The sequence below is a fragment of the Corapipo altera genome, unplaced genomic scaffold (genome assembly GCF_003945725.1).
Source record: "Corapipo altera isolate COAL_440 unplaced genomic scaffold, ASM394572v1 24b, whole genome shotgun sequence".
In the NCBI taxonomy this organism is placed as follows: Eukaryota; Metazoa; Chordata; class Aves; order Passeriformes; family Pipridae; genus Corapipo; species Corapipo altera.
The window spans coordinates 8,096,133-8,121,729 of record NW_020884888.1 but is presented as its reverse complement, the minus strand read 5'-3'; the positions used below and the strand labels follow the sequence as shown (position 1 = coordinate 8,121,729).

General features: G+C 38.6%; 1 protein-coding gene across 3 annotated transcripts in view; it reads left to right on the top strand.

The window, feature by feature from the left end:
• Positions 1–775: 775 nt before the first annotated feature.
• The window catches only part of RPRD1A (regulation of nuclear pre-mRNA domain containing 1A), a 44,679-nt gene continuing 19,857 nt past the window's right edge, over positions 776–25,597 (top strand). Inside the window, exons 1-7 of one of the 3 annotated variants that reach the window (XM_027643898.1) lie at positions 776–1,100; positions 10,415–10,544; positions 11,255–11,361; positions 11,446–11,540; positions 12,409–12,535; positions 12,634–12,809; positions 23,222–23,281. In XM_027643898.1, coding sequence (XP_027499699.1) covers positions 950–1,100; positions 10,415–10,544; positions 11,255–11,361; positions 11,446–11,540; positions 12,409–12,535; positions 12,634–12,809; positions 23,222–23,257 — 822 coding nt within the window. In that variant the 5' untranslated portion in view covers positions 776–949 and the 3' untranslated portion in view covers positions 23,258–23,281. Of the gene's footprint in view, positions 1,101–10,414; positions 10,545–11,254; positions 11,362–11,445; positions 11,541–12,408; positions 12,536–12,633; positions 12,810–15,689; positions 15,785–23,221; positions 23,282–25,597 lie in introns of those variants that run through there. The other 2 variants (XM_027643897.1, XM_027643895.1) reach the window with 2 other exon arrangements.

Here is a 25,597-nt window from a genome sequence, read left to right as displayed (position 1 = left end):
CAGCAGGTCGAGGGAAGGGATCCTGCCCCTCTACTCAGCCCTGGTGAGGCCACATCTGGAGTATTGTGTCCAGTTCTGGGCTCCCCAGGATAACAGAGATATGGAGCTCCTGGAGCAGGTCCAGTGGAGGGTTATGAAGATGATAAAGGTTCCCTTTATGAGGAAAGGCTGAGGGAGCTTTGCGTGTTCAGCATTGAAAAGAGACAACTGAGAGACGACCTCATCAATGTCTGTAAGTATCTGAAGGGATGGTGTCAAGATGGTACAGTCAGGCTCTTCTCAGTGGTGCTGAGCAACAGGACAAAAGGTAAGGGGTAGAAACTGATTCACGCGAAGTTCCACTTGAATATGAGGAAGAACTTTATTGTAAGGGTGACTGAACATTGGAACAGGCTGCCCGGAGAGGCTGTGGAGTCTCCCTCTCTGGAGACATTCCAAATCCACTAGGACGCGTTTCTGTGTCACCTGCTCCGGGTGACCCTGCCTTGGCAGGGGGGTTGGCCTGGATGATCTCCAGAGGTCCCTTCCAACCCTAACCATCTTGTGATTCTTAACCTGCTCTGTGAAAGAAACCGGCCTTGAGGGTTTGCCTTGGGGGGAGGGGGCTAATTTGCATGTGCGTCTTTATGTTGTTTACCAGGGCACAGTACGGATGGATCCACTGGGGATGGGATCCCACCGCGTCCCCTCCCGTTCCGTCCCAACCACTGCCGGCCCCGGCAGCACCGCCCTCCCGCTCGAGCTCGGCGGAAGTGAGGGCGGGGGGCGTGGCCGCGCGGCTCCCCGCGGGTTTGGGCCGCCGCCATTTTGTTGGCGCCCGGCGCTGCCGGCGGGACGGAAAGGGCCGGGAATTGCCTGGCGGCTCCTCCCCCGCCGGGCCCGAGAGGCGGGGACTGAGCGAGGCCCTGCCGGGAGGGAACGGGGCTGCGGGGCCCAGCGCGGCGCAGCGATGTCGGCGTTCTCGGAGGCGGCGCTGGAGCGGAAGCTGTCGGAGCTGAGCAACTCGCAGCAGAGTGTGCAGACCCTGAGCCTGTGGCTCATCCACCACCGCAAGCACTCGGCGCTCATCGTCAGCGTGTGGGAGCGGGAGCTGCGCAAAGGTGAGGCCGGGGTCGGCTGGGCCCCGCCGGGGCGCCTCGGGGGCGGCGGGTCCGGGGCAGGAGGAGGTGGCGAAGGTGGCGGCCCCCCCTGCGGTGTGTGCGGCGGCGGAAGCAGGGGGATGGCGGCGGGGATGCCCGGCCTGTGGATGGCAGAGAGAGGGGGAGGGTGGGCCCTAGCACCCGGGGAGAGTGGAGCTACTGGGGGCCAGGGTTCAGCCCCAGGTCTCGGTTTTTTGATGACCGTGGGCTGGGACGTGCTTCTCCTCCCTCTTTTTCCCTCTACTCCCCTCTCTCCTGTCTTTTCCCTCCCATTATCCCTTCCTCCCTCAGCGAGATGCCTCTGAGGAGGCTGCCCCTCGTGTTTTGCCTCCCTTTTTTTCTTGTGAAAGGAGAGAGGAAGGTGGGAAACAGGAGGGACGGGATTTGAGGGTTTTTGTTATTAATACAGGTAATTACAGGTCTTCAAAGGCGGAGCCTTTTAGGTATTGTCTTTCATCATCTCTGGTCGTGGTTGTTAGCTGTAATACTATTTGAATTTCTTGTCCACTCATGCCAGAAACTGTTCTTGTAGGGCAGCTGAGGATGGGAATACTCTGGAGGAAGAGCAATTTAATGTGTCCAAAGTGTTTTTTACTTCCTATTTTTGCCAGATGGCTACTACCATTGTTAGAATAATAATAAAAATATATGTTTCTTTAGCTATGTTTAGTGTGCAGACTTAAATGCTTATGTGGCTTTCTTTTTAACAGGAAGGAACTTGCAGCTATAGATAGTGGTTCAGGGACTGAAAGGGAGAAATGGCATGTGAAGGTTTATTTGATGTGACTGGAAAATAACTTGATCTTAAATTAATTCATTTAAGAAATTAAAACTCACTTGATAGAACTCTGTTTTGCTCTAGGAAATGTTGCTGTCTTCCAATAGCTTCTTTTGGAGCCTCGCTGTTATGTGGATCTTTAATGGAAAAAGTAGAAGACTAGGCTTTCAAGTGGAGAGGAAAAATAGCACTAAGCCATGACAGGACTTATGAAAGAGGAACCACTGAGTTTCATGTAACATGGCTACTGTGTTGGGTTTTTTTAAATACTCTTTTTGTGAGAAGTGTGATCTTTTGAACTTTCAGGCAGGAGTTGAATTCTTTTTTACCATTGCCCTAAGAAAGGCTTACTTGACATATTTCCTCTTATGAAATAAACTCATTTTCACTATATGTTAGTCGCCAACTTGCTTTCTTGTTCCTGGAACAAATTAACGGATCTCCCACCTGTGTCTGAAACATTTCACATTTCTGGGCCTTCTAATCAAACAACTTGAATGTTTGAGGTGATGTATGATACCAGAAAGGCATCTTAAACTAATTGAAATAGAGTCAGAGTTTTGGTTGCTCATCTTAATTAATGTGCACAATACTACTACATAATAATGCAAGATGTTAATGGTCAGTCCTTAACCTTAATTTTCCTGTTGTGCTGTTTGACTAATTGGAGAAGTGAAGTCTTTGAAACATGGTCTGTGTGTCTGAAGGTGGCATTGAGAGGCAAGGATAACCGTCCTTTTAAGAAGTCAGAGGAATGCTTTGCTTTTTCTCAGCTTTCAGTGTCTGACTTCCTCTTCTAAGCCTGTTTTGAGCTTTGGATGAGCATAGCTGCCATAATTGGTTTTGTCTTGAGTTTGTTGAAGCTGTTGTCCAACTTTTGAAACTGGCATAGTTAATATACACAGGATGTATTTTAGTTTTTCATCTCTGATAACAGTACCTGAGTTTCAAAAATGTTAACTTGCATTCACCCAATATTAACTTTTTGCTAATTGCATCATAGTCCCTAATCTCCACAGGGTGAGTGTAGTGATCTAAGCGGACAGCATGGGGAGGATGGGAAGGAAAACCAGTGTACTGTAGTGAAGTGAGGTGCATAAACTCCACAAAGCAGAATGCTAGCAATGAGGCTGTAAACAGAGTAAGTTTAAGGCTCCTGACTTGCCTTCCATCCAAGCTGTATGAACATGATTCCTCTCCTACTTGAGAGGAAAATTACCTCTATTTGGAGAATACGGACACAAAAATTACTGGCATTGTCAGGTGCTATTGCTAGCCAGCAGTGTACTGGAATTGAAAATTGAATCTTGCCTTTCTAAATTTTATTTCTTTTCACTGTATATCTATTGTCACCCCCATCTCCAGACCTTACTTCCAGCTTACTCCCTTTCAGGCTTATGGAATGTGGTATAACTAACTAGGTTGAACACAATATAGTGTGATGTTACATTTTTTCTGGATGCTTTCAGTTTTGGTAAAACATCACTTGAGTCAGATGAGCTTGCATGAGCCTTTCTGAACGTGTCTCTAGTGATTCATGAAAACGAGTGCTAAGATCGGAGCTCTTTTGTTCTTAAATGTTTGGTTCTGATTCTTTTATTTTTAAAATAGTTAGAGTAGAGGTGAAGAGGCAGCTTTTCAAATGCACACATAATTTACACAACATGAAGTCTTAGTGCCCTTCTGTTTACTTGGCTTAATTGATACTAGTCAGGTCTCATATTCTGGCACATCTAGAGGTCATCGGTTCCATACACCTTCATGTACAGGTTTTCTTGAAAAGTTTGTACTGAGGAAAATGATCCTGCTTTGGCTAGATTTCAGATGTATGTGAGATGTGACACTTGAAGTTAAATAGTTAATTACTTGGTAGTCATAAGCTTTTCCAGTATTTAAGTAGTTAAGTAGTACTAATTAATTAACTTGTAATGTGAATACATCAGTCATTCCCAAAATGCAACTGGTGGGCCCATTTAAACTATGTAGTTTTGTGTATCCTTAAAGGGAATAACTTACTGGGTGTTTTTTTTTTAAACTGAGTAGTGGTATAATACATAAAAATTTGTTGTGTAAACCTACAGTCAGTAAGTGGCTGCTGGGAAAACCCCTAGGAACTCCTCTGAATAGGCTTTTCTGAGATGGAGTCTGTTGAGAATTATTTTTTACTTGCAAATCAGGTATGTTCTCTTTCATGCATCTCTTGCTGCCTAGTTTCAGGATTCTCTGAAACGGTAGGGATTTTTTACTTGTTTATATGTTTTGTTTTGAAATGAAAAATTTCAGTTCCATAATTCAAAGCATCAGCCTTCAAGGGTGAACAATAAGTGCTTGTTCAGGAGGCTCAGTGTGCGATTTGCAGTACTGGGTTAAAATGAATTCTTTTTCAAAGAAAAACAAACCCCAAACTTGCTAAAAGTTTGTTATATAGGAGTTGTTATTTCAAGCTCCAGTTAGTTGTCTGTAATAATCTTTTCCTGTCATCTCATTTTCTGTTAGCTTTTCCAGGTCCAGCTCTGTCAATTGTTAGGTATTTATGTCCTACTGATATTTTAATAATCACAGAATATTCTGAGTTGGAAGGGACCCACAAGGATCATCAAGTCCAGCTCTTGGCTCTGCACAGGACGTTGTCGTGTTGTATCTTTAAACCTAGTTTCAGATTCAAGTATCTGTTTCCTCAGAACCTGACATGGCATCTCATTGATTAGTCAGCCTCAGAAACCGATGCTAATTATCCCCCACCCCCCTTAATCATTTGCCCTCTTGTTTTGGCTGTCATCTGTCACCTCACCCGTGTCACACTGATCACTCTTCCCTGCACAGCTTATCTGGGTTAAGACAGCCACAACTGTGTAAGTACATCTGGGCTGCTACAGAGGGATGGATGTATTTTTTTAGTGCTTGACTCTGACAGTTTACCTGCTGTTCCAGTTAATATGCCTTTTTTTTTTTTGTTGTTTTGTGGTGTTGAAGTCATTCAGTGGTATGAGAAGCTATTATTCTTTGCTTATTTGTAGTTGTTTGTCTGCAACTTCTGCTACTGGGACATATGCTGGTGTTTGGGTCCTCACTCAGTATAGCTGTTGGCACTGATGCAATATGTTTTCCTGAAGCTAGTGGCTGTTGTGGCAGCTGCTGAAATTTGGAAGATAGAGGATTTTAGTAGGCAAATTGAGAAGGCCCAGCAACACTGAAAGCAGATTTGAAAGTTGTATTGCATTTGAATTACTCTGATACTCAAGTCAACTGCTTTGAAGCACAACTACAGCCAAAACTGATTGCAGTATATTGCCTTGCAGATGGGAAGTAGATCATAGGAAATAAGTTCCTGATTTGCAATTATTTTCTATACTATGTTGTGTAGCTTTTTCTGCCAGAAGCAATCTTTCTGTACTGGTGATTGTAAGATTATTTTACTTAATGGTGCTATAGTGTCATTGGCCCATGTGAGAGAATAAATAGATTCTGTTTTAATTAAAAGAAAGAAAACTGTGGCTTCCTGACTTGGCTGGTTAGTAGGTGTTCTTGAGGAGGCCAGTAAGAATACTTAAGACAGAGGTGCTTGTGGGTGCCTTCCTGCTTATCCATGTGAATTTTCTCATCTATGCCAAAAGGTTTGGAGATCATCAAATAACAGGCAAAACTTTAGGTGAATTGGAGTAATTGAGTCATAGAGTAATTGAGTAATAGAGAAACCTATTTGCTACACACATGATTTAAAAAATGACCTACAGTTAGGAGCAACAGAGTAGCAATATAAGAGTATAACTATTTAAAATAGTTATATTTGGATAGTGTAGTCCAAATATGTGTTTACTTAGTGCTGTATGTCGAGAACTCATATTTTACCTGTACCTGCCTGTGTTTTACCATTCTGATTCTGAATACTTAAGTGTAATGTCTTTTTCTTGTCCTGAGACTGTTGTTGCTGTTAATTCATATCCATCTTGGCACTGTACTAGCCAGGCGAGCCAATGAAAGAAATTGGTTTGTTTCATGTGTTCAGGTAATTCAAGATACACCAAGTGCAGTGGGAAGCTTCTGCAGAGTAATTATGTTGGAATGGTTTCCTTGGTCTGTGACCAGCTTTCTGCATCCCCTGGTAATTTGATGCTGATGGCCTTTTTCCCAGAAGTGTCTGTATGTTGTGTTCTCTTTGTTATTGGCCTCCAAACTCAAAGTCAGAGTACTTGGACTGTCAATCCAAGTGGGCAATCCCATTCCCCTCTTTGAAAAGAAAACACAGCAGTTATCAAACCTTGGTAAAATTCACCAGGAGAATCAGGTGACTGTGCAATGTTGAACACTTAGTTTAACTTTTTCTTAAAAGAAGGTTAATGAATTTTAAGTGCTCATTGTACAGTGTGCCTTTTATGGATTATGTTATCTTTAAATTGTCCTTTCTGGTGGCAGCCTCTCAAGTGGCTTTTTACAGTCATGTTACAAAAAATGCTGCACTTCATCAGCTTGCATAAAAACTCAGGTTAACTCTCCTCAGTGTGAAGAATCAGTGATCTTACCCTCAAGCTTCAGTGCTGCTTGACCTGAAGATGTTTGGTTGGATAATAAAAAACTTGAAAGCTTGTTGAGTGTTTACAGAGATGTTGTGAACTTCTCTTGCAAAGGTGTGAAACGTGCTGTGAGACAGGAAGTGTCCTAGAGATTCTAGAAGTGATGACACTCTCCTGCATGTATGTAGACTAAAGTAATTCTAAAGCTATTGAGCCAAGTCTTTATTTGAATCCATATTACATAACTTTAGTGTGCTAAATAAACTGTTTAGTCCTGATAACTGTTGGGGGATTTTAATATACTGAAGCTTATTGTCTCAAAACCTCTTGTTAGATGGTATTTTCTTTCAAGGTCAGTCGATGTAGCAAAGCTGGCCTGTAGAACCTTAAAGCCTGATGTAACATTTTCAGATGGCTCAGTCAATCTATACAGTTGAAGTGGGATGTGAGTGAAATCTCTTATGCTTGGGTGTTTTTCTATAGTTATATCTAAGATGGCAAATATCTCTTGGCTCTAGGGAAGAGGTGTCGAACAGCATGAAACTAATGGGCATGTTACTAGCAATCTTCATGAGAGCTCAATTTCAAATCAGGAGGTAAACCTGGAGAAGACAAATATAGGTGATTATGCTGCCTTTGATTGCCAGAGCTAACCTCAGTAAAAATGACCATCTTATTGCCTTTCGAGGTAAAATACTAGTTTCTTGCACTAAAATGGTGTCTTATCAGTGTGAGGAGTTCTCTAAGTGTTATGGACTAAAGCACAGAATGTCAGGGCATCTATATTGAGCTGGCAAAGAACCAGGCGTACCCAGGTATGCTTTCCTAAGAAGCATGGCTTGCCAAAAACTAAGACTTAATAATGTAGTTTCCACTTGGATGCCTCAGTATGCCAGTTGTAGGTGAAATATCATTAATATCTGAAGGATATTCATTGGCATTTAAACATGTCAGGTACATTTTTCGGACAGACATAGTTTCATTTGCAAGATGCAGATCCCACTTAGTGTCATTGTGGATGCTTTATAATCAGAATAATCTGCTTAATGTGGCTCTTACACCAACCAGCACTGGTGACATGTTAAAATATTTCAGAATACAGTGCTTCAGGGAGCTGCTTTGGTGGCTAAGTGGTAAATCTAACTGAAACAAGCAGAGGAGTTATGTGAACGCTGCACAAATCTTCTGAAAAGATGACTCAGTACAATGTGGATGATTTCTTAGAAGTTTTGTGTTAGCTCACTGTACTGTTAGTGTACCAGAGGTACTTATAACACTGTACACTCTGGCAGCATGTGCCTTACAGATCCTTCTTCAACCTAAGTTCTTATGTTTTTTCCCCTTCATTTTCTTCTCACAGTAGGAATGCTTTTGCTAATAGCCTTGCCACGTGTCGAGGGCACTTAAAATAATCCATTTGATCCATTTTGTTGTTCTGAGATTTATCAAAGCCCTGGACTGCAAAGTTCGTGTCACTACAAGTGAAGAAAGATGCTTTTAACATAATTTTTTTCCAGAACAGATCTGCATGGTCCTGAATTCAGTTTTGTATTTCAGACTTCAATAGTTAATTTACAGTCGTAGTAGAATGCTTTTCAGCTCAAATTTGTCAGCTTCAGTTGCCAGAGGTTACACTGTACTTTAGTCTCGTGGGTAAGGCAGGTTGCTAGTAGATCAGTGTGTAAGTCTTGAAGATTTGTGAAATGAAAGGAAACCATTCTCAAGACTAGGCATAATTTTCAGCATTGGAATTTTGTGCACCACATTCTTACAGCAAGAGGGATTCAATTTTATTTCACAGTTGTCTTTGTGAACATAAGGGTACAGTATTGATTGAACTTTTAACCAAAGCCACAATTAGCTTAATAGTGGGTTTAGGATTTTTGTTCATTGTGTGCAGCTTTGTTTATGTTGAATTGTAATAGCAAGCTGAAAAGGTAGTACTAGGTGAAATAAACCTGAAAGTGAGTTTCTGGGTTTTCAAAGGCTTTTCCAAACCTGATACATGGATCTCTTTACTGCGGTGAATAGATCAAGTCTAGGTTTTGTGAGAATCAGCACTACCTGATTTCGTGGCACTGTGCGTGCATCTCCTGTCTTTGCCAGCCCAATTGATTTGGCTTATGCTGGAAAGATAAGATTTGTCACAAATTAGTTCCATCACTGAGCATTAAAACGTGATTTTTTTTCTGTAAAATGGATGGACAAGGACCTATCTTGCATGCAGTTCCAGAGGATATAGTATGGGGAGTGACCTGCTTCATTAGATTTTGAGTCATAATTCTGGGCTTATTTAAGAAATGGGGAGGGGTGCAGGGTCATCTTGGGTAAGTGCTCGTTACTTTTTTGGTATGCCTGTGAGACAATATGTGTTTTCTAAGATTCTCTCTTTGAATTATTCAAAGCTTTCTATGTGTCAGAACTTTGATTTACCTGAAACCTAGGTAGGAGATGTGTTGTTGTATCATCAGTCAGGTTTTAATATAGAAATTGAGTAGCATAAGTTTATAAAATCTACATTTTAGATTAGCCAGATTTTGTCACAAATTTATTTCCTATTGTGACTTCAGTGTTTGGAGTAGACTTTTAATAGATCCACCTTGTGTCCAGCACTTCCAAACTAATTCTTTTTTTTGCCACTCTTTAGTTTGCCTTGATTGTAGGAGATAGGTGTGTTTTTACGTTTTTTTCCCCCACTTAGTCCAGAACTCTCAACTTGTTAGATATGTCTGTCCAAGAGGATGGGAAAAATTCAGTACTTCAAGGAGAAACCCCTCAGAAGAGCCTTTCTGTAGTGCAAAATTTATTCTCAAAAACATTTCCCTGGAGTGAAAGCATATCAACAATGAATTTTCTCTTTGTATGTGAGGGTGATGGTTCTGCATTTTTGAGAGGTTGGAATAGAAATTAACAAAATCAAATCACATTGTGGACTAAGCATGAATTATAGGAAATCCTAGACTGGCTTTACTACAGTTGAGAGGGCAGAAAAACCTTGTCTTTCAAAAGAAACCTCTTTTTAAAATCAAAGTGTACATACTGAGACTATGTAGTGGTAATGATATTCTGGTGTTAACCAAGGATAGAAGTGTTACAATAAGAGTTATAGACTTGTAGACTACTGAAGATTAGATGAAGTATGATTGTAAATGAAAACACCCAGGTAGGAACACTTAAAAAACATGGAATAGATTTTCAAAAGCAACTTGTAAATTGCAAGCTTGTAATCTATTGCACATTAATGGAGAGGAGGTAGAATACTTACGATGCTTGGAGAAGGGATACACCAAGGAGCCTGAAAGTGGTTTTGGAATGTTTTCTTGATGTTACAGCTACCAGCATGTGAGTATTTAACAATTAGGAGATGAGGGAGGAAAGTATCACAGTGATAACAAGGAGTCTGACTAGGGGTTGACTGTTCAGTTTGCTCAAATGCGAGAATGAGAAGTGGGTGTGTAAGACTGATGAAATTCAGACTGAAAAGGAGGAGGTTCTTCACAGGAATGAGTGACTGTGGATCTGTGAAGTGACTTGTGAGAGGACTTCATGAGTGTAAGAAATTTGTGCAGGCTCAAAGGAAAGCTGAAGAAATCCATGAGGGCTACCTAACAGACAAATCTCATAAGACTCAGGAAAACACCTGAGAATAGTTGGGGTCTGAAGGACACTTTGGAATTTCTGGGGTTTTTCCTGTTTGTTTTCAAAGATGATGCTAAAGGGAAGTTTTCATACTATGAAGGAAGAGGAATTTGTACAAAGAGAGCGGAAGAGAGAGAAAACCCAATGGGTGACTGGAGTCTTTTCACATGAAAATGCTGTAAATGTGAAATGGTTGTAAGCAGTAATGGAAACAGAAAAAACCATCTTTTATTTCAGAGTGGGGGAGGTCTGGAGGTGGGTGTTTGTATTTGGTATAAATGTGGATAAGTAGGTATTAGTTAAAGGAAATAAAATTTCTAATTATTCTTTATTATTCTTTTTATTAGCAAAACCAAATAGGAAGCTGACATTCCTGTACTTGGCCAATGATGTCATACAGAACAGCAAAAGAAAAGGACCAGAATTTACAAAAGACTTTGCTCCAGTAATAGTGGAGGCTTTTAAGCATGTTTCAAGGTATGGTAAACTTGTATGTGCAGTGTCCTTCTTCATACTGTGTTTGAGGGGGATTTAGAGAAGTCCTCAGTTGGTCTCTTCTGACCCAGCTAGTCTTTGTGTGCTGTTTTTCTACTTGAGGTCTTGTTAATTTAATTTATTCAGTGTTCTTTTGATCTTGCAGAGTCTTAATGCTGTTGGATGAAGTTTCATAGTAAATTCATCAGCATTCAGTTCTGCTTTGGAAAGCTGTCAGCTATTCCTGAAACTAAGACTTGCTTTCAGTCTGTGTATATGTGCTGCAACAGTTTGATATTTTTCATTGCTGGTGTTTCATGATTTGCTTTTCCCCAGCAGCCATTAATCTCATCGCATGAGGAAGCTAGAGTCTTGATACAGGATTATTTTCACAATGATACACAGCTGTTGAAGCAACACAAACCTGTTTGCAGTGTTTTCATAATAGGGTTACAGACCTACAGATTTATGGGTTGAGCAAGAAAACAGAGAGTTGGGCATTGGCCCTTTTTTATTTATGTGCTTGCTAAGACACCATGAACTGGCATTTGCTTTTTTTTCTTTAAAATGTGATTTTGTTATTTTCTGAGATTATTTGACTTCTGATGCTTGGATATTGCTAAGGTATGTGAAGGTTCTTCTGTGAAAAATAATCATATAGCAGCACTGTACTTCTACCTAGTGCTGATACTTGCTTTTTTCCCCTGTAACAGTGAGTCTGATGAGAGTTGTAAGAAACACCTTGGCCGAGTGCTGTCTATCTGGGAAGAAAGGTCTGTTTATGAAAATGATGTATTAGAACAACTTAGGCAAGCTTTGTGTAAGTATTTTGTGTGTGTATATCAAGGTTCAGTCTCTTCTTTGAAATACTGTTTCCCTGACTGCTCTGTTTGTTTTCATTTAGATGGAGACAGAAAGGGGAGGAAGCGCACGTATGAACAGATAAAAGTTGATGAAAATAACTGTTCACCTCGAAGTTCTCCCACTGACCCTCCTCAGGTAAAAACATGTTTATAAAATTCTGTATTTACATATGATTTCATGCAGAATTTTTCAGTTACTCCTGTTTTTGAATGATCTCTGTTTTTCTTTTTAATGAGGTACTGTTTCTGTGCAAAAACTTTTCACAGTATTTCAGGTTACAAGTATGTTGTAACTTTAGTCATTTGACACTAAACCTGAATGTATTAACTGTATGTCCAGCTTTGCTCACATCAGGATTTCAGCAGTAGTTTCTACAGTGTTTTGGGTTCTCATTCAGTTTCCAGGGTAGTAATGAGTATCCCATGTATTAGAGTAATTATTATTATGGATTTATCAGTAAAATATTTCTCAGAGTTGCAATCATGATGGTTGGGAAAAATTGTCTACCTTGCACTGTTACAGCTTTCCTAATTCTTGCGGGTTTTTTATTATGGTGTTGCCCTATCTCAAAAGGCTTTTTGTTATGGTCAGGAATGACTGTCCTCAAATAATCACATGAGCTCTACTTTCAAAAGAAGCATACTGATCTGGTCGGATGTAATAGTGAAGCAAAATGACACGAAAGATAATGCTAAAAATCTGTAGTAAAATGAAAGGTATTGTAAAATATTCACTGTCAAAAATAAAAGATGTATAAGTAATCCTTATATACCAAGAATTTAAATGAAAAAAATGTGTTGGAGGAAGGTGACCTTTAAAACTGGGAACGCTGCAATATTGTCCTGAGAATGAAAGGTTTGGTTTTGTTTTCCATCGAAAAGCTGATGCTGTAAATGCTGTTGAAATTGCCATCAAATCAATTCCAAAAGCTTATTGTAAGATACTGTTTTGTTCTAGGATCTGTTTACTTAAAGTAGTTCTCCATCTTGCATGCTTTTTTCAGACCACAGATCTCATTAGAGCATTACAAGAACTAGAAAATGCTGCCTCTGGGGATGCAGCAGTTCATCAGAGAATAGCCTCGCTGCCTATAGAGGTCCAAGATGTGTCCCTGTTAGACAGAATAACAGGTGAGGGTTGGGGACCCAGTAACCAAAATGCTGTTCTGAGAACTTAATGATGTGTGATGAAATCATGCTTTAATTGTTTTTCTTTGCTTGCTTTTTAGATAAGGAATCTGGAGAGCAACTTTCCAAAATGGTAGATGATGCATGTATGTTGCTGGCGGATTACAATGGCAGGTTGGCAGCTGAAATAGATGATAGAAAACAGCTGACTCGAATGTTATCAGACTTTCTCCGATGTCAAAAAGAATTCCTTGCAGAGAAAGAACATAAGCTGGAAGTGCGTAATGTTTTGTTTTAGTCCATTCTTCACTAAAGCTTGTTCTTGCAAATGTTTTTAGTTGACCTAAAAAACTGTTATCTCCAAAGATAAATATTTAATTGCAACTCTTACATCTTTGCTTCCAGCACATTATTAACATTTTGTTTGATTCCAGTGTTCTAAACCTGTTAAACCAGCTCTTTGGTTTTTTAGCTGTTCAGTCTTTGTTATATGTACAGACTTAGTTTTAGTAGTGCAGATAAAAACTCTTACCCTGAGTGTTACAAACGTAATTTCTCACAATTTTTTTTCATGCTCCTTTCATTCACTGTTGTAAGTATTAGTTATGTATTTGCTAAAGGATAAGAATTTAATCATTGGTTTCAGCACAACTTTTTAACCAGACTCAAGCATCCATTAAACCTAGTAAAATGTTGTTTTAACCTCTACAGCCTCTAATACAGCTGGTTAGTAGCACTAGCACCATTAGGACCAGACAGATCATAATAAAAGAAGGATGCAGAGTCAGCAGCTCATTATGAGCATGGTCCCCTAAGTTATTCTGTCCTTTGCTATTCCCAGTCATCTGTTTTCCTTTCCTACCATGTAATACTGTAAAGCCTCCTGTTGAACATCCCACATGTTTAGAATATGTCCATAATTTTATGTCAATTGCTTACCAGGGCTAACTTGAGTACTACAGTAATAGAACTGAAGCTGTATCATTTTTCAAGAGGAGATATCTAAACAGTTGCAGTGCCCTGTAACTGTAACATATGGATATATGATGCCCAAATTAATTACTCTTAAGGTTTCATCATACAGGCCTGTCAGGAACATTTTCTTTGCTTAATGTTTTTTTTTTACCTTTTTATAACTTGAGTTCAGATTTTGTGTTGCCTTTGTTCAGGAAAATGCTGTTCACAATGTATTTGAAATCATCATTCAGATCAGTTGTATCATTCCCACTCTTATTTCCTGACTTACTTACTTTCCTCTATGCCTCACAGAAAAGCAATTGATGAAGGTTCTTCCTGTCAACTTTACTGTGTGTGTTTATCCTGTGGGAAGAATATCAACCAACTTCATGTAAGATAGGTGGTATCACAGTAGTTCTGATTGCAATAGCAACTGACCCAACTGGATAATGGAACCTGGAAGATTAAAGAACAGGAAGCCTTAAGCTTTTCATCACATGCCCTACCTCCCCTCTGACTGTGTGTAGTGGATTTGAAGGACAAATACCCAATTTCAGTGAAGGACTGGTTGTATAGAGACACTGACTTGTTTTTGTAGCTCACTACCAGGAATTATTCCCTGTTTAGGTATAGTAGACCACTGGGATAGTGAGTTGCTCAAAAGGCAGTGACTTGGTGTTTCAGACAGATTTATAATTCTGTGAAAACAAGAGAGCTCAGTTAAAAAGAAATCACAAATGGTAGTGCAGCTGTGAACAGATTCTGCCCTTGTTCGTTGTTTTCATCAAATATAAACCAGTTTAATTTCCCAGTATTACTAGATCAGAGAATTCATAATTGTAAGAGACAGGAGTTGCATATTACTGGGCTGTCATAGTCCTTAAAACCAGGTTTCTTGGCTGAATTATTTAAACTGCTAAAGAATTGCATTCTAATACAGCACAGTTCCTTTTTTGGACTAGTTTGAGGTCTTTCTTTAAAAAGTGGGAGACGCTCTTCAGTAGCTGTAGCAGTCTGTTTTAAACAGATGAAGTCCTAGGATGTTGAAGGATACTGTAAGAATGTTTTTAGGCTAATCAGTGTGGTACACATGTGAATTACTAATAAAGAACTGTGAGCTGAGATGGTGTCAACCCAGGTTACTAATAAAGGCTGATGAGCCAAGAGATCTTTAAGAACAACAACCTTACAATGAAGTTTCTAAGCTAGTGTTAAGATAAATGAAGTGACCTCATGCTCACTACCATTAGTGCTTTTTGGTTTGAGAAGTGGAGGCTGATAAACATTCTGATGTTTTGAAATGTTAAGATCAGGATGTTTTCATGATACTGTCTGCAGAGCCTCCTGACTTAGCTCCTGTGTTTTGTTTTTAGTTCATAAGAAATGGAGGTGAAGCAAGGACTCTGTCTTTACTGTCTTGGGAAATTCTATACCTTAAATTGAGCCTTGCTTCTTGGCTTCACATTTGAAATAGCACTGGGAAAGGGGCCTGTCACCTAATTCTTTGAGAATGTATTTCCCTGAACTGTGTTCCTAGGTTTCGCTGCTCAAGTGTGATTTCTGATGAAATTAATTTGTTCTAGACAAGATTGTTTCTTTTGTTAGACTTCTGGCTATTGACATTTTTCTTAGTATAACATGGTCTCTGGGTCGTAACATATCAAGTCTTCATTTCTTCCTGAATTAGTATCACCAATCTGTGAGTATAATGCTGAGACCCTGGCTTACTGATTTGTTAAACAACCAGGGATGGCAAGAAACAAGTGGATGTATTCTTGGTTGAATCTAGAAATGTTACTTGCTGTTGACCTGGTTTAACAGCAATAGAATTTGAATTTCCAGAGAATTCTCATTAGCTTTCAACTTTAGATGGGACCATTAGACCTAAATTTGCAGATCTTTTATCTTCTAAAGACAATGTACAGGTAAGTAATTTTGAATAACCAATCTTTCTATGAGTAGTTTTTTTAAGAATGAGAGTTTCTCTAATTGTTATTTCTGAAACAGAAGCACATGATTCACATAAAAATCAAGGTAATGTATGCATTAAATCTTGAAAGGAGATTTTGGTAACAAATAAATAATACCATGTCTGCATCAAAAGCTAACAGTACTGCTTAGTAGGTGACTTTCCTAAGTATGTTTGGGGTAAGTAGTGTCATTTTTAACTCTTAAATTGCTTTCTTTAATGTCTTTCTAGCTTCTGTTGCAGGTGGTGAACATGGACCTATCTTCTAATGATGTCACCATCCATTAGTACACACATCCTGCTAAAAATAAATTTAAGAATCAAAATCTTGTATTGTCTGTTGTTTTTGAAAACTTGAAGAGGAGGATTTCTGTAACTACTCATACCAAATCTCTGCTGTTTTCATCTATATTCTCACAAACATTACTGAGTTTATGCCTGAGATGGATAAATATTTATCCAGTGTCATCCTTTTTCTTGAAGACTAAATCTTTCACGTGATTGTTCTTAAAACTCCCAGGTCCTTTTGATAAAATCATTCGAAATTTGCAAAGGAGAAGTTTGGGGGTCACTTGCATTGAAGCTGCCATTACCAAAAGGAGAGAACTGTGAAAACAAGACCTTTTCAGACTTTCACTTACACTCTAGCTATTGGGTTTACATGATCAGAAATGAGAAGTGATGAATGCAGGGCTTGTCCTTCACAAGTACAATAAAAAACTTTATTTGGTAGCAGAGAATGTGTTTTATAATTGCACTTACGCCCTTTTGGAACCCCCTTCAAATTTCAGATCATCCTAAAGAGTATTTTCTCTTCACTTTTGTAAGTTTTAGATTAGTATAGCTATTTAAGGTTCAGAGTACTGTAGCTCTGTCTAGGATTTCTAGCTAGATATGATTCTGTCGATGAGAGAAAATGGAAATTTTTGCAGAAATAATTTTATGGAACCATTTCTTTATGAAAACTTTGAGCGTTAATACCATTTCAAGTTTTCTGCTGTTTGGGTTGACTGTTCCCACTTTGCTTCCTTTTTGTATACCCGTCCTAACTCCCTGCTCATCCCCTACTTTTTGAACAGAATTGTTGGTTGGTCTCTTGGTCTCACTGAAGGCTGATAAAAAGAACATTTTATGTTTGTTATACAGGAACAGAGTATTGGGTATACATAAATTGATACCCAGGTGTGTTCATGTCCTTTTGATAAGACTGTCCTGTACACGTTCTGAGGTTAACATGGCCTTAAAAATGAAATGAATGAGAGAAGTATTTGATTTACTGTTCTCTCATGTTGCTTTGCTTTTGCCTCTTCCACGGGTTGATTACAGGGTAAATAGTCTCTTGCTACGTTTCAAATAAAGGATCTGATAGTCTGAAATCTTACATAACTTATTAACAAGTGTGAGTAGGGGATCATGCAACCTTTTTCTAGAAAAACAAGACAGCCTCACATTCATTTTGACATTATGGAAAAATGAAACATTGCTGCACTTAGTGTATACTGGATGACCCAGTTTCTCACATACTGTTTCTGTCAACTTACCACTTAAAATTGGGGAATATCTTGTCACTAGATCCAATTTTTTTATGAAGGAAATACTACTCTGGGAAGTAAAACACTACTGTGTTTTAACAGCTTGCATTTAATTTAAACACTTCTATTGATGATGTCACTGTCTTGCATTCCTGATTTTCTACAGCTGTATAGACAATACTCTTACACTCACACATCTGGTTATAAGTGTGGTTTCTTGGCATGTTGAGAGAATACTATATGTTCAGTACACTTTTATTATATGATTGAGCTTTATGGCTCAGTATAGTTTGACTTGTCTTCCTGAAGGTTTTGTCAAGGATTTTTAAAGGTAAACAGCAAAAAGTTATTCACCCTTGTCCGTAGCTCTGGACTCAAAGGCCTTTTTTTTTTTTCCTGCTTGGCTCACAATTAATGGTTCCAAGTGTAGGCAAAAATGTTAAGTAAACAGTTCAGGGATGGCAGTGGTATAACAGGCCTCTTGTCCTTAGGTTTTGTTTCACAATACAAGACTGGATTGGTACTATTGTCTGCTGCTGCCCTCCAGCATGGCCTTAATGTAATCACAGGGTGTAGTGCTTTCCTTGCTATTTTTTTTTCTTTTTACTGCTTGTACTTCACTAGAACCTTTGTATGTCAGCTCTTTTCATTCAGTGACAGATTACTTAGGGTAATATATTCCATCATGCTTCCTACTTTTCAAGTGCACTGCAAATAATTCATTTCTTCATAACCTTGCAGCTGAGCAGCTAAAGTGTTGTGCTGAGCTTTGGTTGAAGTCAAAAATTGATTTGTAGCATGAGTCCTACACTGCCCTTTGTTAGGGGGTAGAGTTTGCAGTATTGTAGGTGATTTACAACTCCATAAATGTGGCAGCAGCACAGTAACTCAAGTTAATCTGGAGTTAAAGCTGAGCTGCCAACAGTGCAACCATTACAGAACTGGTAGCTAAGAGGTAGCAGGAATTGGGCAGTAAGGTTCATCTATACTCATGAGGACTTTTGAATATTTAAGATCTTCTGACACATGCTTGGCAACGGAAATAGTGGTACCAAACAGAACATGTTGTATGATCTCTTGACATGAATAATTAATTTCTGTTCAGGATTGCAGCTTCAAAAATTGAAGCTGAGTTGGCAGTGCTTCCAGTTTGTGGATTATGACTTCTACAGAAAGAGGTGTTTGAGTCATTTCAGATATTCTTGTGCTGAGGGGAATGTGACTGTAGACCTCTTCTTTTTATAATAAAGGGAGGAGACTTTCACCATAAGTACTTTCTTTCTGCTGTGGCCCAGTTTCAAGTAACGTGCATTGTTTTTCAGAGAAGTGTATGTAGCTCTTAACAATCAGGAAGGAAATATAGGCTAAGGATCTCTAATCAATGAATTCTCTTCATCCTAGCTCTCCCCATCCTACCCTGTACGAAATGGAATATGCTTTGGAAACAGGCTCCTGTGCTTAGGTATTTGTGTAGGTTGGTTGAAAGCCCTTGCTTGTACGTTGGCTTTGAATAGCCAGTAGAGGCTTTGTGTAGTGTAAATACTTTATTAAAGTCGAGTTGCACAGTGCAAGTCCTTTAGTGAATATGAGTCATTGGGGTGGTTGTGTTTATTTAAAAAAAACAACCAAAGAAAACTCTAGAAAAACCAAACCCCAAAACTTCAGTGAGCTCAGTAGTTTTGATTATCTACCCAAAGGTGACTGGGGAGAATTAAGTGATCACTGAAATGCTTATCTCTGCTTAACGTTTATTTGGTTAGAAGTTAAAATAAGACCTAGGTTGGGTCTCTTTTCTGCAATATAGGCTTTCAAAGCATTTCTACAGGTAGACAGTGTATCTTTGAAATGTGGTTGCTTTGTTTCCATGAGCACTTTTTTCAGTGGTAGGAGATACAGTTGTAGAGTTTTGTAGCAGTAATTTGAAGGACTAGAGTGGAGAACAGCAGCCTGGACGTCAAACACAGCAAAGCAAAGTCAAATGGTCAGTGCATTTTATTGCCCTGTGTTGTACACATTTTATGAGCAGAATGCTTATTTGACCCATTTCTCATAGCAAGCTTATAACCTGTCTGTACTTGAGTAATAAATTTAACTTTTTCATATAGTGACTTAACAGTTGCAGGCTCAGATACCAGGGTGCATAGTTACTCGGTTTTCAGTACCTAAAAGAGTATTAGATATCACAGATCAATTTAGAACAGCAGAAACACTTGAAGACTTCCACATTTTAAATTGTCTTGCCAGATATTTGAATATAAATCCTGGCTTTACTAAAAGATCAGGCAGGTTGTATGTTGTACTTTGCTTATCCTTGTAAAGTAAGGATAATATTTGCTTCAGTTCATCACATTTTAAACATTGCTTGTCACCTTGAACATGCTCTGGTTTTAAAAAAGGGTAATAAAAATGTTACTTTTTTTTTTTTTTAAGCAATTTCACCCTTATTATTTGTGAAGGGTGGGGGTTTTTAATTTTCACTCTGCAGCTTACCCATTACTTTTTATTTGAAAGGGGAAAAAAAAGTACGAGATACCACAAGATACCAGGTACTTTAATACCCTTGAGGTACCTTTTGAATTCCTCATTATAAAAATACAGAGAGAAGATACTGGTCTTACCTAAGTAGGACTTGCTGTTGTTTGCAAGGCTTTTAGACAGAATGTTCCTGGCTACTGCCAGCCAAAAACTTCATACTGCTAACCAAAATGAATGGATCTGTTTGTGTCACCCTCAGAAGAACAAGTTTTGCAGGTATGTAAAATCTTGTGCAAACATCTGAGATGCTGGGAAATTGAAAAGGAAATAATCAGTGTTATTTCTAGAACTTCTTAAATTTTTTAAGGACAGGTATAGATTGCAAGTGACTTTGTGGTGCTTCCTGCAGCAGATGTTTCCTTTGCTTTGATCAGGTGTTTGCTGGAAGAAAAAGAAAACCTGGATGTAAGAAATGGATATAGGAAATACTGAAACCATAGTGCCTGTTTGTGTTGGTAGTAGCAGTGAGTTTTTTCAAGTTAAGACTACACCTTTTCTGCAAGCCTTAATTTCCTGCAGTAATACTCTTACTGTTTACAACTTTTTAAAATTCTGATGTTCGTGTTACTAGACTTATTAAATTGTAATAATTTTTTTTCATCTGTATTGTGAATACAAAGTTAGCAGAACTGTAAACCCTGCCTGTATCTGTCCCACAGCTAGAAACTTGCTTCTGGAATTATTTGTTAAAGCAACTGTGAACTCCAAATAGGAATATAAGACCACACTGGGGTGAAAGGTAGTAACTACACAGACTAAACACTGGGCTTTCTCTCTCAGGAGTTACAAAGGAAACATCTGTAGTCTAGTTTCCAAAAAGAATGTTGTGGATGGAAAGGAAGAGGGAAGGGAACGTATTGGAAAGCTCTGCCCCACAATTGGAGATGACTTGTGTAAACAAACCAAATGAAAATCTGTTGCTTTAGCTAATGTCTCCTGATAGTTTCATTTAATGGGAAAATAAGCCTATGTGTATTTGGAGATAAGTGTGTCTGACTCAAAAGAGAACTTAATGTTCTCTTTAAATAGTGTCCTAATTAAGGCCTGTACTGTTAGGCTGATACTCAAAAGTTATAATTGGAAATTTTTTCTGCCATCATTAGGATCTAGAAACTTTAATATGTTTTTTTTTGTTTAACGAGCTTCTATATGAAGCTGAATCACCATGCTCAAGTTGCACTTTACTATGCCCTCTACAAGTACTTAGATTTTTTGCTGCGTTTCTGATAATAATTTGCCTGGTAGGTTGGAATAGCTGATGAGAATTGCTTCCACGAATTTCCGGCAGCAGAAAGAAGAGAAATGACTAGAACATCAGCTTGCTTTTTCTCTCAGCCTTAATGAAACAACACAAAGCAAATTTCATTCTATCTCACTGACAGACTTCTGATGTTTTCACTTAAAACCACTGTAGTGTTATACAGAACAAGTGATTTATGTGAGATCTGATGTAGAACATAAAAACACTCATGCTTTTGTGGATAGAAGGAAACAGTGTTCAGGTGGACAGCAACTAGTTGTTTGTCAGATAGCATTTAAAGAAAATGTGCATCCAGTGTGCTTACTATAGATCTTGGGTAGAGTGCTTGTATTTATCTCTGTCCTCATATCTACCTAGGAAAGTAATTCATCAGCTTAAGTAATCATTTGAGGTGGCAAGTATTTTCAGATCTTGTTAATGAAATAATAAATTACATATTGTTATCAGTTGTGTTTTAGTGTCAGCATAGGGCAAAGTAAAAAAAACTGGTGCAAACTAATTAGTAAGTATAGGTGATATGACAAAAACCTCTCTGCATTTTAAAAAAATGTATTATGGGTGAAATATTCCTGTTTTGGAATATGTTAGCATTTTGTAGTATGTAAGGACAGTGCACTTTCCATGTGGTTCTGTTTGTTTATTTGGTGGGGGTTTTTTGTTTTTGTTTTTATTTTTTTTTTTTTTAATCCAGAACTTGAATTGAAATTTGCCTATTATTGAGGCCATCAACTTTGAATAAAATATAAGAAATAAGAACACTCAAGAATTCATATGAATCTTACATGACATAAGAATAATTTTTAGTGTTAGTAATTTTGTTGTCAAAATGATTTGAGTTCATGTGAATCAAAATGAAGGAGTTCATAGCTGAGTTTCTTTAATCAAGCACCCAAGCAATTCTGTTTTCGTAATTTAAATTCATTATGATCTTATGTAATGGTCCTCCTGAACTAGTCACAGTTCTGTGACTATTGCAGACAAATTCCATCTCTTCAGCTAAGGCTATGAATATAGAGGGCAGAAATACTCTTCAGTAGGACTCAGTGAAACTGAATTTTACAGATCAAAAGCATCACAGTTAAACCAATGTCTTAGTCAGCATAGTAAACCTGGGGAGTTTGCTTCAAAAAATAAAATCCAGCCCGTTTTTTTTTTTTTTTAATCAGCTACTTGTCATTCCTGAAAAGCTTAAAGAATAGTAGTCCACTTCATGGAGCAGTAGGTCAAGAGCCCCAGCTGAGAAGAGATGAAAACTGTTAGGGAACATAATTCTTAGCTGGGCTGTGCTGATAAATCCAGTTTGTAAAAACTCTTTATCTTTCTGTTATAGCTTGCTGGTTAAAAACAGGATTTTGAGTAATGTTTCCTTTCATGTAGTACCACCTGTAGTTCAGTTAATACCGGCCTTATTCTGAAAATTCATCTCCAAGAAGAAATGATAGCCCTTTTTCCTAAAGAAGCCAGTCTGGTAGGCTTGCTTCCATACTGAAACACACAATGTGTGTACTCTGAATCAAAATGCTGAGGGGGAAAGAGGAGTAGGGGAACTCCAGAACTTTCACACAGTGCTGCAGGTACCTGGCAGAAGTGTTTATTCTTTCACTGATTGGAAGCTGAGATTTATGTTCATGTATATGTTTAGACACATGCCTGCTATTTGGTGTTTTGGTTTTTTTTCTTCCTAGCATCTTATTTCAAAATGTGTGGTTTTTTAGAAGCTGGATTATTTTCTTCATGCCTAGATTTCCCTGACTGAGCAGGGTATGGTATATGTGTTTGCAGAGCAGGGAGAACAGCTTGGAACTATGGATTAAAACATAGTTGATGACAATGCGGAAACACCAGCTCTCATTTTGAAGCTGTATGGATTAGTTATTCTGAGGGGCTGTAATGGAACAGTAAGACCAATTGGGAGAGCTGTTTTAGCAGCAGTGAGGAAACAATGTATTCCACATCTGTTGTGCTTGCTGAGAATTAATTTCTTAGCTGGGAAGAAATGGAAGCTTTTTGTCACAAGAGTGCTCAGCACCACCTGATAAGTGTGTAAAGTGGTCCTTGCACTTGCCTTAGAGTTTTATTCTAAACCAAAGAAACAGCCAGAGTACATTTACTTCTGCATTCAGGCTGAAGCAGTTGCAGTGTTTTTCAGTTCTGCCAAAAGTAAAAGAATATTCTGTTGGTCTAGTATGGAGTTGGTGAAGTTTTTCCACTGCCAAAGTCTGGAATGCTGTGGATTAAAATTGAAGGAAATAAGGAGAAACAGAATTCTGGGAAACAACACAGGATGATGTATAAATCCTGTAAATGGGCTCTATGTTGTCTTGGAATTTACTTTTATTTATATAGCGTGAAGATGTATCTCTGAGATAAAAAGTGCATTAAGTTGACTTTTTATCAGATTAGAGAGTGTAAAACATTTTTCTAATATTTCTGAAGTAGTGCTGGCAGCAATTGGCAGAAGAGGGGAGTGAATTGCTCTTATATAAGGCTTACAGGTACTGTGCGATGTCCTGTGATACTTGACTGTTGCAGTTATGCTGCCAGTTGTATCAGTTCTTTCATTTGACAGAGAAACAGTTGTTCTTGAAAGTTTGATAAAATTACTTCTGTGAATACGTAAATAGCAGAGGGGCATAAAGGAATGCTTCAGCAGCTCTTCTCCCCCGAGTCTGCTATTCTGAGCCGTAACCTCCACTGCTCTTTGCCACGACAATAGTTGGGCGATGTAGAAGAGGTCAAGGGATATTGAGATGGAAAGGGGAGAGTTGGAGGGGGCAGACTGGATGGGAGTTACTGTGGGATGGAGAATTAGGCTAACTGGGATGCAGTTAGAACATTTGGCTCTTGCCTTAGAGGAGTCAAATAGCATCATTACTTATGGAACACTCTTGTACCACTGTGCTGTCTCACCTTGAATAAATGTACTACCGCGGGTGTAAAATATTTGCATGTGATAATAGAATTGAAACAGTATTTCTCTGAAAACAGTCTCAAGTACCAGTGTTTTTAGGTCTTCTCTCCAATATCACTAGCTGTTTTACTTTCTTCCCTGATTCAGTATTAAATTCTTTGCTTTTCACAGAAGCACCCTTTTTTAATTTTCTTTGTCTGTGAAATTGACCTCACAGCAGTTTCTAAATTCTCACTGGGTTGGTAATTTAGAAATATATTATGAATTCTAATTAATTAAAAAAAACCCCTACATATAGTTATCAAGTAAAGTACACCCTTCCATCAGGAAAAAGAAGAAAAATCTGCTGTTACAACTTTTTGAAATTGAAGAAGAGCTTCAGTATTTGAAATGAAATAGTACATATTTAAATGGAAACATTTGAAACACTTTGTTGTCCAAGTGTCAAAAAAGAATTTTAGTTACTTGTTTTTCCCCACTTCGACACTACCAAACTGAAAAAATCACTTTTTTTTAAGTCAATGAGAACAGTATTTTTGAGGGGCATAAGTAGGAGAGGAATGTACTGTGACAGGCAGACAAGTATGTTACAATTTAGTTAGTGGAGGAAAGAAGGACTCTCATGAAATAAAGTATTGTTAAGAGGATTATCTGACCCCAAGCCTTATCTCACTGAATCAGGCTCATTTCTCAGTGTGAAAGAGAGACTCTTTCTCCATAGTTGGCTTTGTTTTCCACAGCATACACATAATTTTTAATTGGGGGTGAGAGAGGAAGCTGAGAAGTAGGAAAAATGCCACATACTTCCTAAAATAATTGTTGAAGTTACAGTAGCTGTGCACCGGGGGGCTGGGATATTAAATCAGTATTTTGTGATTTAGTTCAAATCCTGAAGTATTTGAAACTGTTCTGCGAGTGTCTGATTTCAGTATAGGCTGGTGTTAACAAATAGGTAGAAATCACTGTAAAATTAAGCCTTAGATCTTCCTGTAAGTTAGACATTTCCCTTTGTGTTTTGGTGAGATATTTTCCCTCATCCCCATTCATCCAAACCAGACATTTTTATGCTGCTCCATCTTTGAGGCCTCATAAACCAGATGGGGAGAATTTGTTTTACAGTCAGCACATGCAGCAGTTTTAAAGCTCTGCTGCCATCAGAGTTTGGGGTAGAAAACGTGTAGTAGCTGCTTTGTTAGTTATTACATTGCAAGACAGAGGGTCAAGTTTTGAAAAACACAGAATTGAAAGTTGGAGATAAGCACTGAACTTTTGAGTTTGACCCTTCAAAAGACTTTTCCTTTGAAGTGAATTCTGAAAGTAGAACGTTAACAATAACATAATGTGAAGAGGGCTGGAGAATCAAGATTTACATCTGACTGTGGTCGTAGACATCAAGTAAATGCTTATTTTGCTCTATTTCCTCAAATACTTGGTTTTCATGACCCCTTTCTGTTCTTAATTTTGTATTTCTTCCTTTGTTTCTCTTCAGTCAGTATCAAAGGTTCATTTTACTCCAGCCCAGATACTTAGTTCATTGGCCAGCAAAGGGGGTAGAGGGACGTCATTGTTTGTTTGTACCACGGTTATTTATGCCTGTGAACAGTTCTCAGATTTTATGTGGAGCACTGAGCTCCTTATAACTTCTTTAAAGACAAGCGTCAGAACTGTTGTGTTCTCAGTAAATGCGAGCCCTTTGATCCTGGGTGCAGTAGAAGGCAGGAGACAGCAGATGGTATAACTCCCCCAAGTGATACATTTGGCAGTGTTTCAGACACAAAAAGTTTTGATGTTATTTCTTTCTAGGTTGCTAGTGGCTACCATAGAGAAGGAATGATTCTACAAGAGCATTAGATAAGAAATCACATTTTCTGCATCACATCCCTATTTGCTTTTTGTAATG